This window comes from Limanda limanda, chromosome 8 (genome assembly GCF_963576545.1).
Source record: "Limanda limanda chromosome 8, fLimLim1.1, whole genome shotgun sequence".
NCBI classification, from domain to species: Eukaryota; Metazoa; Chordata; class Actinopteri; order Pleuronectiformes; family Pleuronectidae; genus Limanda; species Limanda limanda.
This window is the reverse complement of record NC_083643.1, coordinates 21,161,689-21,177,693: the sequence shown is the minus strand read 5'-3', so window position 1 is coordinate 21,177,693 and position 16,005 is coordinate 21,161,689. Positions and strand designations below refer to the sequence as shown.

The 16,005-nt window shown below is 39.4% G+C and overlaps 1 protein-coding gene across 1 annotated transcript in view; it reads left to right on the top strand.

The window, feature by feature from the left end:
• The window catches only part of si:dkey-82f1.1 (DENN domain-containing protein 2A), a 34,147-nt gene extending 26,044 nt beyond the window's left edge, over positions 1–8,103 (top strand). The window contains exons 12-21 of the mRNA XM_061076362.1: positions 483–552; positions 799–876; positions 2,225–2,365; positions 2,556–2,704; positions 4,662–4,839; positions 4,953–4,994; positions 5,169–5,274; positions 6,081–6,368; positions 6,982–7,068; positions 7,156–8,103. Of these exons, the coding sequence (XP_060932345.1) occupies positions 483–552; positions 799–876; positions 2,225–2,365; positions 2,556–2,704; positions 4,662–4,839; positions 4,953–4,994; positions 5,169–5,274; positions 6,081–6,368; positions 6,982–7,068; positions 7,156–7,187 (1,171 nt within the window). The 3' untranslated portion in view covers positions 7,188–8,103. The remainder of the gene's footprint in view (positions 1–482; positions 553–798; positions 877–2,224; positions 2,366–2,555; positions 2,705–4,661; positions 4,840–4,952; positions 4,995–5,168; positions 5,275–6,080; positions 6,369–6,981; positions 7,069–7,155) is intronic.
• The last annotated feature ends 7,902 nt before the right edge of the window (positions 8,104–16,005 follow it).

The following is a 16,005-nucleotide window of genomic DNA, read 5'->3' as shown; positions in this document are numbered from 1 at the left end:
TTTATCACCTAACACCTGGTTTGCAATCACAAAGACCGCTCTTTTATATATGCTGTTTCCAATTGGCTGTAAAACCCAATACATTCAGCCTCTAATCGTCTTCATTGTTCCGAGAAGAGAAAATATGTGTCGTGATAGCTAATAATTACCTGGAGGCAAATGTCGGATGGTTGAGGGGCCTTTAAATACACACCTGCAGATTGAGTCAGTGAACTGGCTGACGCACTCGCCTGTCGAGAAGGTCATCGCTCGTCAACGAATACCTGTCAGGCAGAGCTGAGGACGTGTTGTGTGGTTATTTAAAGAGTAAGTGTGATCTGAGGGTTTCTACCTCCTCAAGTTCAAAGTCTGGCTTTTGTTTGCAGACGTTCAGGCCAGAGTGAAAGTTTTACCACAACAGTCTTTTTTGTGTGACTTATACAGCTCTAAATAGTTTCCAACGTTTCTGAATTACCTTTTTTTTCTCTCTTTTATTTCTCCAGTGAGACGTTCTCATTTGTCCTGACCGGTGAGGATGGGAGCAGGCGGTTTGGCTACTGTCGGCGATTATTGGTATATGCTCTGCCCCTGATCACTAGCTTCTCCTGATTAGAATTTTTAATATGATCATTCTTAATTACAAATGATTGTATTACTGTGTAAGTTATCAATAACAATTTTCCTATTTATATTTGTTCCTGAGTGTACCTTTTAAAGTATCTTTCTTCTTCACTGGTCTAATCCTGTGCATGAATTTAGATGAGCACTCTCGTTTTAATCCAAACGTTGTTTTGTTTCTGGTTTTCTTGCTGCTCATAGCCCAGTGGTAAAGGCCGTAGGCTCCCTGAGGTTTACTGCATCGTCAGCCGCCTGGGCTGCTTCGACCTCTTCTCCAAGGTAAATGTAATGACTTAAGCACAAACATATAAGTTCACTTAAATCCATTACTCGCATTACATTGCTTGGAATCACATTTGATACATGAACCTAAGCATCTAACCTCAACCCCACCAAAAACATACAGAGCAGTACCACCATCGTCACCCACAGAGCTCCACCCTCCCTCTGCTCCATACTTTCCTCACATAGCCTCCTGGCTCCACTACAGAGTCTCATGTGAACTGCAGCTGATGTGGTTTCTGCTACGGAAAATGTTCCCTGTAATGAGCCTCAGATTTATTTGTTTATTGATCTGTGCAGTGTATGCATGTTGTTGCTAATGTGGTTTTAGAAATACCCACAGAAGAGTAAAGCCAGTATATCTGCTGCTAAAGAAAATAGTTAATAGACTGATAGCTGCCTTTACATTGGAGAAAGTCAGTGCTGATGATTTGCTGATTGTGCTTCATCTGTATCTGATATCATAAAGTTGTAACTCTGTACAGATGTGTGCGTATAAAGGGGGACATATGATTGATACAGGTTGTTAGGCATTTGGTGTAATGACTGAAACATGTTTCCACTGCATCAGGGTGGGACTGAATACGTTTACTATAATAATAACCAGTATGGTCTCCAAAACTATTCTCAGTCCTTCCATCATGTATCTCAACTTCATTCATGATGGCATCTGGATACATTAAAGGGTCTATATGTCAGTTTTGGCTATTGCTATGACTCAGATTGCTATTGAATTAGTGCTGCTCAGAGGATAATAATTAGTGATATTGATGTATATTTGTGCATATATGTGATGACAATATTAAACTGTTTGACTTGAAACAGCAGCCACTACAACCTAATACACTAAGATATATAAAACAACCTCATAAAAGCAACCTCAAAAAAGACAATATGGCCAAAAAAATGAACTAATTTACATAATAGTATGGTTTTAATGTTACATTTTCCAGCCCTAAAACATCCATCCCTCCATTATCTACCACTTATGCTTTGAGGGTTGTGGGATAGTTGGAGCCAATCGCCAGATAGGTCACACCTATGGCCAATAACATAAGGTCAATTTAGAATCTCCAATTAAAAAGCCATGCAGACACAGAGAGAACATGCAGCTCCTCACAAAAGGCTCTCTAGTGTGCCAAACTGGGAAATTAACAAGGAACCTTCTGGTGCATTACTGTGCCCTAAGAGAAATATTTAAATCACCTAACAGCTCTTATATATTGAAAAGATTTAATTTGACTTGGGAGTCTCAGCTCTGGGTCATAATCATCCAAACATACCTACAGTGCACTCAGAAGCCAGTATACTCAAGTTACAGAGTGCCCTTCTCTGTCATCTCCAGATCCTGGATGAAGTGGAAAAGAGGAGAGCAATCTCTCCTGCTCTGGTGCAGCCTTTTATGAGAGGCATCATGGAAGCTCCCTTCCCGGCTCCAGGAAGAACCATCACTGTCAAAAACTTCCTACCTGGCTCAGGGACAGAGGTAAAATGATGGTGGTGTCACTGTGACAAACAGTATTCCTGGAGGAACTGTCCATTTACCAAATCTAACAAGAAGTTATATAAATCTTCATGTTAGTGTCATTCTGATATGTGTGCAGTATGTAGATTATTATCTGATAAGCCTTCTCTTTTTCTTTGTGTCCCTCTGTTTTTCTATGTGTTTTCTACAGGTAATCGAGTTGTGTCGGCCGTCAGATTCTCGACTGGAACATGTGGACTTTGAATGTCTCTTCTCCTCCTTGAGTTTGCGTCTCCTTCTGCGAGTGTTTGCCTCTCTCCTGCTGGAGCGCAGGGTCATCTTCACCGCCGACAAACTCAGGTTGGCTCCAGCTGCATATTGTTACAGAGCATCGTAGTCGGTTTTCCCATCCCACCAGCATGCATATGGAGTAGTTGTTTTATTTATTGAGTTGGATTAATCCATTACGATCATTGGAGGAGGGTTTATGATGCTGAGAGGACCAACAGAAAAGAGTGTGAAGGCTGTAGACGAGTCTGAGGAAAAGAAGATTCCGCAAAGTGTGAGGGGAAGGAATGCTGTTGTGTTATACCGTCGCCTGGGGAACAATCACTTCATGCCTGGAAAACTGTCATGGACGTCAGATAGAAGGAGTTAGAGACTCCAGAGCAGAACACGTGTGCACAGTGACGTCATCACACCCACACACTTCACTTAAAAGCTTTGACTCTTAAGCTATTATCACTGTGGTCAGGGTCAAAAGGCTTTTTTAACTGTTGTGGTACACCTGGTTCAACTTGTGGGCTCAGCGGAAACAGTCATTGTAACCTGATAGAGCAGGAATCACCCTGAGGGTTCAGGCAGTCTAAATACTATACAGTGTGTTCACAGTCTTACCAAATACACACTTGTCCTTTTTTTTGGACCCATGTACTATTGTTTATAGAGGCATTAGAAGCATTTGTCATAATCGGACCCTGAGTCATTTCACATTCTCTACCATAGAGTGGAAACTTGGCAGCGTCAGTCAGTTTTTTTAATGAATTAAGTGTGAGCAGACCCACACGTGCATACGATTAATTTAACAGCGTGGATAGAATGTGTTTGCTCCTCACACTGTATTACATCACACCAATGTCAAAGATGCTTTGAACATTCCTCTCTGACTAAACGGGTTTGTTGAGGCAACAGAAATGTAACTTTTAACATTATGTTCCAAATTGAGAGATGGCTGGCAGTAGAGCTGGAGAGGCTTTTTTTGAGTGGTGTGTTTTAGCACCATCTTGTGGAAGATTTGATTAGACTAAACTCTAAAGTAGAACACTGTGCTCTGACTAACCAATTATTTAGGGTTCATTTAAGTTGTATATTTGTGTTGCTTAGTATAAAATAGCATTTGTCAAGCCAATTATTAATTGCCATAACTTAAATAAGCTAAGATTCATTATATGGAACAATCAATTATTAGGAACAGAAATGTTTTTGTCATGCGTGTGTCTCATAACATCCTGTAGTGCAAATGAACAATGGGAATAGAAACCCATGTCTTTAGCACATTATAAACATGCTTGCAATGCATCAAAGTGTGATTTAAGCTCTTTAAAATCATAGTTTTACGCGTTTGTGACTATCTATAATGCTTTACAACAACAATAATATCCATAACCCAGTATAAAACATTTTAGAATTAGATGTCATAATACATCATGCTTTCCACCCATATCCATTATAATCCCCTTAAATTCTTAACATTATAATGCGTCATAATGTGACAATAAGTAGTCATTGGGTGCTCTGAGTAAAATAATGAAATTCATGAAATAAAGGCATATATAATACTTCACAAGCCGATTATAAGTTACTATACAAACTCTACTACATAGATATGAAACTCAAACTTAGGCAAAATAGTTCTAACCTTTATCTCAGTACTTGTTAAATTCAAAGTCTCTTATAACGACAATACAGCTTCTTTATCGTTTTCAAATGAATTTGATAAATAAACTTTTTTTTATAAATTCAATTCAGCTATTAATAATATCGCCACTGTTTGACAAGTCAATCTCCACTGTAAAAAATACAAAAAGCTGTGGCTTGGACAGTAGAGCAGGTAGTCCAATAGTTGGTAATAGTAAATGGTTAAGACCAGCAAAGCACTATATGTACTAAATACATTTTGATAACCATTTCTTTCTTTTTGGAAATATTGTTTTATCCGCTATTATGGAATATTATTTGTAAAATAATTTCATCCAAAATAATACAATTTATTTGTCCTTGTCAAGTGAGCACTAACTTTCTTTCTCTCTTCGTGCAGCACATTGTCTCAGTGTTGTCATGCGGTCGTGGCTCTTCTCTACCCCTTCACCTGGCAGCACACATACATCCCTGTGCTCCCGCCCTCCATGTTGGATATCGTCTGCACCCCGACACCGTTTATAGTCGGCCTCCTCTCCAGCTCCCTGCCTCGGCTCAAAGAGCTGCCCATCGAAGAAGTGAGGCCGCCTTGTGTTTTTGTTTGTGACGGTGCCCTTGACTCTCAGCTTTTCCTCCTGTGAACAATAGATCCAGGAAATGACAATCTATCCCCCTTTTGCTTTTCCCTCAGGTCCTGGTGGTCGACCTCGGCAACAGCCGTTTCCTACGACAGGTAGGAGCCACAGAAACACTCAGGAAACATTGAAAACCCATCTTTAATCACAGGGGCTGTCTCATCCTTTAAGTCCATTACATGTGTAGTGGTTCTAGCAGATGTGGAGTAAATATGTTAATTCACTGCAGTATGTTGACTGAGTTTTCATCTGTGTCCCTGCACACTGCACAGCTGGATGATGAGGACTCCATTCTCCCTCACAAGCTGCAGGCAGCTCTCGAGCATGTGCTGGACAAGAGGAAGGAGCTAGCCTCTGAGAAAGGAGATCTGCCCAAGGGTGACTGCACTCTCATTATTGCCTCTGCTAATATGCAAATCTACAAATGTTTTTATTCAAAAATACCAAATACATTAAAAACAGTGGCGTAAAAAAGGGTTAGTAGTGGTGTATACTTTCCACACATTTAGAGATTAGTTCACCTCACTACATTTATGGCATTATTTTAATGTATATATGTTTTTATATATATATATATAAATAGAGAAAGCTGTGGCTGGGACAGTAGAGCAGGTAGTCCAATAGTTGGTAATAGTAAATGGTTAAGACCAGCAAAGCACTATATGTACTAAATACATTTTGATAACCATTTCTTTCTTTTTGGAAATATTGTTTTATCTGCTATTATGGAATATTATTTGTAAAATAATATTCCTCTGACTTTATCTATAAACCTTTTGTACAATACTTTCTCATACATTCCAAGTATATATATATACAGACAGTAACCCACATGAATAAACACTAAACAAAACAAGAGCTGGGGACTCTGTCTAGCTACTTTTGTCAAATATCCAATAGGATGGCCTTTTTGAGAGGCTATACACAGTTTTGCTGCGTACAAAGGTCTATTTTGTGTGAAAAGAGAGATGTATGATTTTGGGACTATCCTTTATTTTTAAAAATGTAAGGAATGTATTAGTCTAAACAGTGAGTAGACAGAAATACCTTTATTGATTTGTCGATTTTTTTAGTGTTGATCAACATTGTCTGACCTTTCTGTGCAACCAGTCGGCTCTTAGAAAGTCACATGATTAAATCTTTGCTTTTCCTTCCCTGGCTCCCCGTCCTCTGCCTCCTCTCAGACTCCAGCTCCCTCAGCACAGTGGTATCAGAGGCCTTTGTGCGTTTCTTCGTGGAGATGGTGGGTCACTACTCCGTCTTCATGGGCGGAGCAGAGCGGGACGATGAGTCTGTATCCTCCCCCACCTCGCCCAGCCCTTCTTCTTCTGCCTCCTCGTCTTTTCAGCGCGAGGCCTTTCGCAAAGCGGTCACTTCCAAGAGCCTGAGGAGGTTTCTGGAGGTGTTCATGGAGACACAGATGTTCACCGGCTTCATCCAGGAGAGGGAGATGCGCAGGCAGGGCCTCAGAGGTACAGAGATTGATTAGTGGTGTCACAGTACAGTCGATCAGAATAACAGTATACTATCTGAACCTTAAATACGTACTCTACCTGCATGTCAAAAAGGTATAGTAGCTATTATTGGGAGTACTAGTTTTTTTCATTAGAGTTTCTAAAAAGTTTTCTCAGAAGAAATGTTAAACTCATTGAAATTTGTTTTTTAGTATTGTCTACATTTTTTTGCAAGAGCAATTTGGCAGCAGCAGCTACAGCCAGACAATTTCTTGGAAAAGTAGAAAATGTCACTCACAAAAATAAAAAAATAAAAGGGTTTAGGCTTTAAAATATGTGTTATTGGTGATAAAATGAACCCTGTGGAGATTTGACAATATTTGTCCAAGGATATAAATAATCTGTTAAATTCATTGATCTAGTCACTACCATTATTTTGTAGGTTTTGTAATGCACCCTCTTACTCACTTACTGACTTACTTGAATGATCTCAGTACTGATGGGACTTGCCTCAAATTTTTTTGAATTATTCAGTATATTTATTACAATGATTTTACTGTAATTAAATGAGGGTGTCCTCATAACATTTACCCTGAAATATGTCCCTTTTTGATTGTTTGTTTGTTTTCAGGTCTGTTTGAGGTGAGAGCACAGGAGTACCTGGACTCCCTGCCTGGGAGCGAGCAACGAGGAGTCAACAAGTTCCTCAAGGGCCTAGGTTAGTGTTACTGTACAATCTGTCCGTCTAACCATCCGTCCGTCCATCAATGTTTGTTAATCTAATTTACGTCTTTTGCTTTTTCAGGAAACAAGATGAAATTCCTCTCCAAGAAATGAACCTGGGACTTGGGATGTAAACTGCCACAGTAGGAAATAGACTCATGATGAGGTAAAAAAAGAAGAACAGAACATGCATCCTGGGCATGGACCACGCCGGGTCGGAGACGTGTCTGTAGGGCCAAGAGTAACGAAGAGGCCCTGAAGTGAACTGGACTCATAGTTTGTGAAAATGAGAGCCTCTGGGTAAAGTTAGCGTGGAGCTCTCAGCTTCATTAGCCAGTCATTCCATTAGTGCTGTGGAGGGGTCACACAGCACGGACCAAAACATGAGGAATCACACAGTGTCTAGTTTCACACTTCCCAGGGTTCTGGTGTGTTACAGTCAGTCCCAGCAGTGTGATGCTGTAGAGCACAGCACAGTGGAAAGGTTTTAAGGACCAGTGTTTTGTTTTTTCTTCCTTATTCAGTCTCTGACTTTATCTATAAACCTTTTGTACAATACTTTCTCATACATTCCAAGTATTTTCTATAGAATCTTTTATAAAGTCAATAGTACAACTTCTTCTTCAACAGGAGGCTTTTAAGTTAATTTATATTCTTTCTAGACCAAATTAATCTGTCTTGTTTTACATTTCTCCTTAAAACGAGTGCAAAGAAATTTCCTGTAGTTTGTAATAGGCTTTATTTAACAGAGTCTAGTCCAGACTGTTTGTAGACCACTTTGGGTTGTCGGGTATATGTACCACTGTTTGAAGTAAATGAACTTTTATTTGAAAACATAGGAGCATGAAAAGAAAGAAAGACTGAGGAAAATGTAATGTTGAGAACAAATGAACAATGTGAATCCATCCGTGACTTGGGTTTTACTAGAGGATGTGGATAGGTGTGATGTTGAAGAATGACGTGTATTTTAGGTCAATCAGCATCTGTGTGTTTCCCGAAAGCAACTAGATCTGCCTTAAACTTGATTGAGAATGCAATGAAACTTTATTAATAAAGTGATTTGAATTAGACAAATGTCTCATCTCTCTTTTCATTTTGTCATATGAATATGCAGGACAGGGACTGTGGTGAGAAGATGGAGGGAGGAAGTGGGTTTGAGGTTGTACCAAGGAGGTGAAGAGAAATAGGGTAACGTGTCTTATTTACTGAATGGCCAAATCACTTGTGTGAGGACAGTGATTGAACAGGACATCTCCTGATAAACCACCACCCTCAACCACTGCTGAGCTTAGTAAAACAAACATGGCACATAGCTACTTGTTCATTTAGAAAAGAAAGGTAACAATGAGTGTGTCATTACTCATGTAAATTAACAGGACACATTACCAGCAGAAAAAGAAGTGTCCTGGAAATGTGTTCTGGACTATTACTCTCATCATCCCGTGCAAACAGATGAATTCAAACCATGCAATACCAAAAATATCCACTAGAGGAGTGTGTTACCCACTGTATGCTGTCATACACTTGTTGCCTCAAAGTGTCCAAAGTCCAGAATCACATCTCAGACAATCAGGCCTTTAATGATTTCAGCAGCAGGGCCGTGACCAACAGTATTATCGCCTCTGTCTGCTCATGTCAGAATATGGACCACAGATGGCTTAAACACTGCAATCCACAGGTGGATTCCCAAAACATCCTTTAAAAACATAAAAATCTAAACTTAATTTATTCGACTGAAAATAAGCTTTTATCAAAAACAACCACAACAATATTTTATCTCCTCTAACTATTACAAATCTTGACAGAGGCAACAGGAAAGCCGTTTTACAAGGATGACAAACACTTTATAACAATCAAATATAGGTTATAGCTCCTCACTGTGCTTCTACAATGCATAAGCTTTAGATTGACGTATATCGAAGTTTTGCTTTATTGCTATTGATGAATATATTAAATGTTCATATGCATTAATTGTCCAGCCCAAACATTGTACTTTAAAATTACAAGCATTTGATGCCGTGGAGAGTCTCTAACATAACAAATGTTTCAATCATCTCTCAAAATGCTCTGTGTAAGCATTATCTGTTGGTGTAAATATAAAGAAAAGTGGAGCCTCTCATTGTTCATAATAACATGACGAAGATATTCAAAAACAAACTGTATTGACAACATGGATGGAACTTATGTTTTGCCTCACAGCATCAAACACAATAGATTAGAGAAAAGTGAGAATCAGAATCACAAATACTTTATTGCTCCCCGAGGGGAAATTAAGTTTTGTTATATTTGCTCCAACCAAGAATGGAAATATACACAGGTTAAGACAACAACAAGTAATAGAAATAGTAATATAAGGAAGAATATCACATTTTAAGTTTCACTAAACATGTGCACTATAATACAATATATTGAAAGAAGTCAAATGGGAATATGTAAAAAAAGAAATAGCATATACAATACAATACACACGCATGCAGAGCCAAGGCGCATCAGAAGCATTTACAAACAACATGAATCACTAACGCATACAATAAATAAATAAAAATATCGGTCGTTTGTAATTAGATTTCCCAAACAGCAGCACACACCTCCCACCATCACCATCCTTTCCTGTGCTCTCCCCCCCTCCTCCCCCTCCCCGTGATTACGTGTTGACCGGTCAGACCTTCCTCCCATCTCCTCCCCTCCCCTCCCTCTCTCTCTCTCTCTCTCTCTCTCTCTTTTCTCTCTCCTCTGGCTTTTTCCAGGCTTCATGTCATACCACGGCTAATTCCTGAAATTCCTGCCCTCCTCTCGCTTCAAACAAACGGCTATAAGGAAGCAGACGAGGCAGCAGAAAACAAACAAAGGGGAAGAAAAAAAATAGACAAGAAAGAGGAGAGGAGAAGCCCGGACTGAGGAGAAGAGTCCCTTCATTCATTTTCAGAAAGAAAACAATATTTAGAAAGTCAGGAGAAAAGAAATTAGATATTGCTGCACCTGGGTCGGCCTGTTGCTCAGGGTAAGTTTCCTGCATGATTCTTCTTGGACATCCTGTAGTGTTGTGTTTACTCTGCTTCACGTTGAAGTGCGTCTCTTGTGTCGCACTCTCAACTTTGTTCATATCGTGGGACGCGAACGCAGCGATTCCTCTGCGCGTTCTCCCCGAATCCTCCTCACACGCTGCTCCGGCACCACATTCCTCAAATATCTCACATTTCTTCGCTCAAATTCCGACATTTTTTTCCCTTTAATGCCAGAAGTGTGTGTGTGTGTGTGTGTGGCTTCCTGTGCTGCAGCCGGAACTTTTTGCTCTTTATTATTTGAAGGAATAACGTCACAGGCGCGCAGTCAAACATTAGCGCCTGTCTGGGTAAAAGTTTGACAATGGGAAAACCGAGATAAATCAAACCTTGTGTATTTATTAACTCGCCGGTGGAGGTTTCTTTTTCCTCCTCTGTCAACAAGTGTGAGTAGACTGGAGGTGGACTGGCAACGTCACTGTTGCCTTGGTGCTGTATTTGTCACTCGTTTTTTGATGATTAGAGTTTTAATGAAAACATAGATTTGAATTAGAATTTTATGATAAAATGTCACCGATTAAATTATCTGCTACAATGAATGGTTTTCCTTTGATCCTTCACATAAGTTTAGTAGAAGTTGAAACAAAATGCGAAAATTTCCCATGAGGTGTAAAAGCTGAATGTGTAATTTGTCTCTCACAGAGTTGTTTATATTATAATATATATATTGAGCTACTTTGCTGTATATAAAATATGAATCATTGTTATTGATACATCAGTATACAAGCAGTACTTCTAATGTTGGAATAAACTGATTCTTGCTGTTTTGTATAGACTTTATTGGCATATTTGTAAAGTGCAGATAGAAGTATAATTACCTCTGAAAAACAGTGAGGTGAAAATATTATGCAGCGGCAGGTAGAAGATGCGAGAAATGCTTAGTGAAAAAAGTAAATTGCTAGTACTTAATAATTATACTAAAGTTAATCTAAATGGTCACTTTCCATCACTGAGTGCATTCAAGTATCAAATGTACATTGTTTGTAGAATGGCTTCTTTTTATATGTGTTTACAATTTAATCTTGTAGTGGAATAGTATTCCTACATCAGGCTGTTGCTAAATGAGATAAAATGTTCTGATCTATAAACTCTTCTTTGGCCTCATATTGTATTGGTTGATCATGGGATCCACTTTAAAATCTGTGGTTGATCATGTGATACGTTTTTTAATGTTTTGGGTCATCATGTGATTCATTTTAAGGTCAATGTAAACTTTATAAACCCAGAAGGGGAAAATCATGTAGTCATACACTGAGTCTCAGTTAGCACACAGAGGCACACCTTATGCACACACAATCACATTCACCCACACACACAATATCTCATGCAAACGGACTACCGACAAAATAAAGTGTCCAAAAAGAGAGGGCCATTTATAAGAGTATTTAAAAACTTTACCAACAAAGGAAAAATGTAAAAGTATGCAGTAACAAGAAAACATAACACAGGTTGTACAATATATTGAAATAAATGTACTTTGTTACCGGTCATATTGTGCTGTGTTCAATAGCCTAATACATTATTGCTGTGCATGGATGGTGTCATTTAGTTTCTGTCTTTCAGTTCTTTTTCTGTATCAATAATATTTTAACTATAAACAGTTTCCCTTGTTTTGTGGCTGCTGTTAATGTTACTTCTTTTTGAAGCCTGTTGGATTATCTTAAATAGTTCTGTTAGTTATGTGTTGAATTAAAATGTTAACAATCATCTCCCATATGTTTGCATGAGTCTACTACTAAGTATAGTCTATTGCATTACATTGATTCAGCTGACTAACTGTTTTTAGAAACGAGCAGTGATGTAAATTAGCTACAATCAGTGAATTAATATACTTCAGTGCAATATAAAGTAAATTATTTAACTTAACCTGATTTTAAAGCATTATTTAATTAATTGTAAAACTTTGATAGTGAAATATAAAAGTATAAAATTAATTCTGATAGGAAATTAAGAAATTCCGTAAATATATAAATTTGATAAGATATTTTAGAATGAATGAACACATTTTTTAGCATTTTAGCTTAAACATGTTGCCGTTTTTTTGCTTGTGAACATTTTACTCAAGCAGAGAAGAAGCAAAAGAGTGACTCCAACTCAAATTGTGTGTACATTTTTTTATGTTTGACAAACTTTGTGTTCAGAGTCTCTGAGCCGGTGCAGAGGTGAAAAGAGCAGTGTGCGCGTGTAGAGCATGTTTTCGGTCAGAGTTCGAGACAGCTAACACTGGACTCGCTGGGCTGTGCGCTCTTGTGTGTGTGTGTGTGTGTGTGTGTGTGTGTGTGTGTGCTATGGGGTCCCACAGGGCAGCTGAGAGCGCTATGTTTTTCCACTGGGGGAAACAGGTGTAATAGAGCAGGGTGGCGGTAGGGGTTAAAAACACACCTGTCAAAGCCTCCTCTGAAGTGTGTGACAGCCACAGGAGTTCTTCTTTTTTCCAGGCCTTTAGTTTTCAAGGCTTTGGAATCATTATTGTCTCAGATGGATTACTTGTATTGCCATGTGAACTGTGAGTATGTTTTGGTTGCACTTCAGTAGTAGTACATCTGTGTCTGGGGGTAGATGTGTGTGTTTGTATGTCGGTAAGAAAGGAGGTAAAAAGTATGATGAGTGAGCAGGGAGATCTGTGTTCCAAACTTGTCCGGGAGTCAGAGTGTGTGTATGTTGAGTTGCCCTGAGTCAAGCCCTCACCATAGTGGAGGAGTTTTTCTTTTTTCTTTTTGCTGTGCTCATCCCACATAGCGATCATTCCTCCTCCGCTCGCACGAGAGAAATGAATAATGCCTCAGATATGAGCCTTATAGAACAAAGACTTTCTGCACGCCCCCTCCCTTCTCTTTTTCTACCAACTGCACTGTGCACTCACAGCTCTGGGCAGTGTGTGCGTGTGTGTGCGTGTGTGTGCGTGTGTGTGTGTGTGTGTGTGTGTGTGTGTGTGTGTGTGTGTGTGTGTGTGTGTGTGTGTGTGTGTGTGTGAATGTGTTGTTTGTTGACTCCAGCCATGTCTGATAGATCTCTCTGTGTGGATGATCTGATAGACCCTCTGTCCTTTTTGGCTCCAACTCTTTAGGTAATGACAACCAAGTCCTCACCTCCCGTCCTCTCTCGAAGGAGCTGCAAACAAAGCACTAACATAGTAATATTGTTATTATTGGCCTATTTATGTCCAATATTCACTCGTTTTTGGTCTCTAGCACTCCTGACAGAAATATCTGGCTCCTTAACTGCTAAATCATCCACTAAAGCAGCTAAATGTTCAGCAGCTAGTTGCCAACTCTGCTCGTTCACTGTTTGGGGCTGAAAAAGTTTTTACACAAAAAGCAGCTCTGGGAATTGAGACTATGAGCAGTGAGACTGAACCAAAACAGTAGAGTGGCTGGCTGTAAAACTAAAACAATGAGCTGAATGACAAAACAAGACCGGAGTTTCAGCCGATAATTAATAAATAAGTTAATAAAGCTGTGTAAAAATTGTGCTTGTGTGTTTGGAGTAGCTGCATAATGAGCATGAATCTAAAATGGAAAACCCACATGACACACGTATATGTGTGTATACATATGTGTTTGTGTATGAAGCCTGGGGGCTCCTGCTGGTGCAGCCCAGTGAAGCTCGATGCCAGAGAACATGTCCTCTCAGCAAAGCCCAACAAAACACACCTGTGTGTCTCCAGCGGCTCTCAACGCGACTTTCCATCGCATAGCCCGATCCCATACTGCTGCCTTCTTATTTTCAGAATACGTTTCCTGCCTTTACATTCCCAGCCTGATAAGTACGAGATTGCGACCAGTTTACACACACACACACACACACACACACACACACACACACACACACACACACACACACACACACACACACACACACACACACACACAGAGTTAACAGGTACTGTATCTTTCTGAAGGACTTGGGAAACACAAACTTGACATGGATCATAATGTTCAGCTATTTTTCACAGTAATATTGACCAGCTGTTTGCTGCAGTGGTCAGTCTGTTAACCTCTTAATTTAATACAAAGTGAATAGGTAACATGCAAAAAAAACCAATGGTTTCAGGTTATCATACATCTTCAAGTCTTAAGGTGGAATCATCTGAGTGTCCGAGGTTTTGACCTTTAATGAGACAAAAAAGGCATTCAACAATAATTTGGCCTCCAGGAAATGTTTTCTGGGGCAATGTCAACTGAATTATTACTCAATTAATTGAGACAATAATCAGCTGACTAATTAAAAATGTCAATAGTCATTAGTGATGCACCCATTTGTACACTTCGGGCTACACCTTTGCAGTCCTTCCTATTGATTGCAAGTATTAACAGTGGTTGTCTTAGAATTTAGCAGCTAATTTCTGGTTGTACCAAATGCTAAAAGCTAACATCAGCTTGCCTTAATGAAAACACAGTGATAATGCTAACGTGCTTATGTTTTGTAGACAAAATATAGTCCAATTAGCCATAAACACAAAATACAGTGAAGGTTGCCGGGAATGTTAGGTTTTGCAGATATTTGATCCTAAACCCAAACACTGGACAAATCAAAAGTCAGAGGATCAGCCAAGGGATTAAATATTTAATCCTGCTGGGGAAGTGAGTGAACAAAATTTTATAGACCGTGAATGTCTTTCCAAAATGTTACTATCAAATGTCTGGAGATGGAAAAGGTTAAATCGTCCAATTCAGTCGTGGTACAGCTCATCAAAATTTCATGGGAGTCCATCCAGGAGTTGTTGAGATATTTTAAAGTGGACCTAAAGTGAGGGACCCACACAACCTTAGTTCAGGCCAGGTGTGTGTGTGTGTGCCGTTGTATAAAGGGGGATGGGGGGGTTACGTGTCCCCTGTCCACAGCACCAGCTGAGGGATTATCCCGTTGAGGGGATCCAGGGAAGAGGGGCCTCCCCGGGGGTGGCCTGTGTGGGATGGGTGAGGGATGGAGGTTGGGTGGGAGGGGTTGGAGGTGGAGGGGGCTTGTTCTAAGGCCAGGCTTACGTTAATTAACCTCCCGTCTGACTGAGGCTATGAGCAGCACATTAATGGTTTATGGCCTCATCTGACAGTGACTGACACCGACCCTGAGCTGGAGGGGATCTTACAACTTAGTTTAAAATATTCATTTTGACTTAAATTTTGTGATTGATCTCACTTGTGATTTAAGTGAAGCCATGTATCGGATCTCTGTGGAATGTAATGAGTCGCTCTTTATGAAACAGGTCTCATTTTATAAAGATTGTTTATACAAAACACACAAATTACCCTATTACTACTATGTGGTCTCTATTTAATTTGATGATAATTTAGTTGTGGGATTTGACACAGAGGATGTAAAAAGTTATAAACCCTCACAGACTCACTAGAGAAGAAACTAGATTATTATGAGCAATGTCACACTTACTTCTGTGTGGTGGTGCTTCAGAATTGTTTTTGGGGCTATGAGATGAATAATTGAAAATCCAAACTTTCTTAATTTCCCCAACGCTACATTAGTCCTATTAGTATCAAAACATTTTTTTTTCACCTCATGTTTATTAGGCAAAGTTGTATATACACTTTCCAGTTTTTACAACATAGTTAAGATATTGCTTCCATATCTCTCTCATCCAATTTTCACAACTTTTTGCTTGAAAATTATTGACACTTTTCTCTCTGAACCAATAAACATATTATTTGCCCAAAAGCTTCAGCTCATTATACCACCAGCTCTAATGTCAGCTTTAAAAACCCTCAATCCTTCATACCTGTCATGTGTGTGGAGACTGTGTGGTGACTGTTGGCCCAGTGTGCTCCCTGTAAGTGTTTCTGATCATCCGTTTGTGTGGTTGAGTTTTATTGGTGTGGGCATGAGTTTATTTTATTCCGGGTGTGTCTCTATGCTCT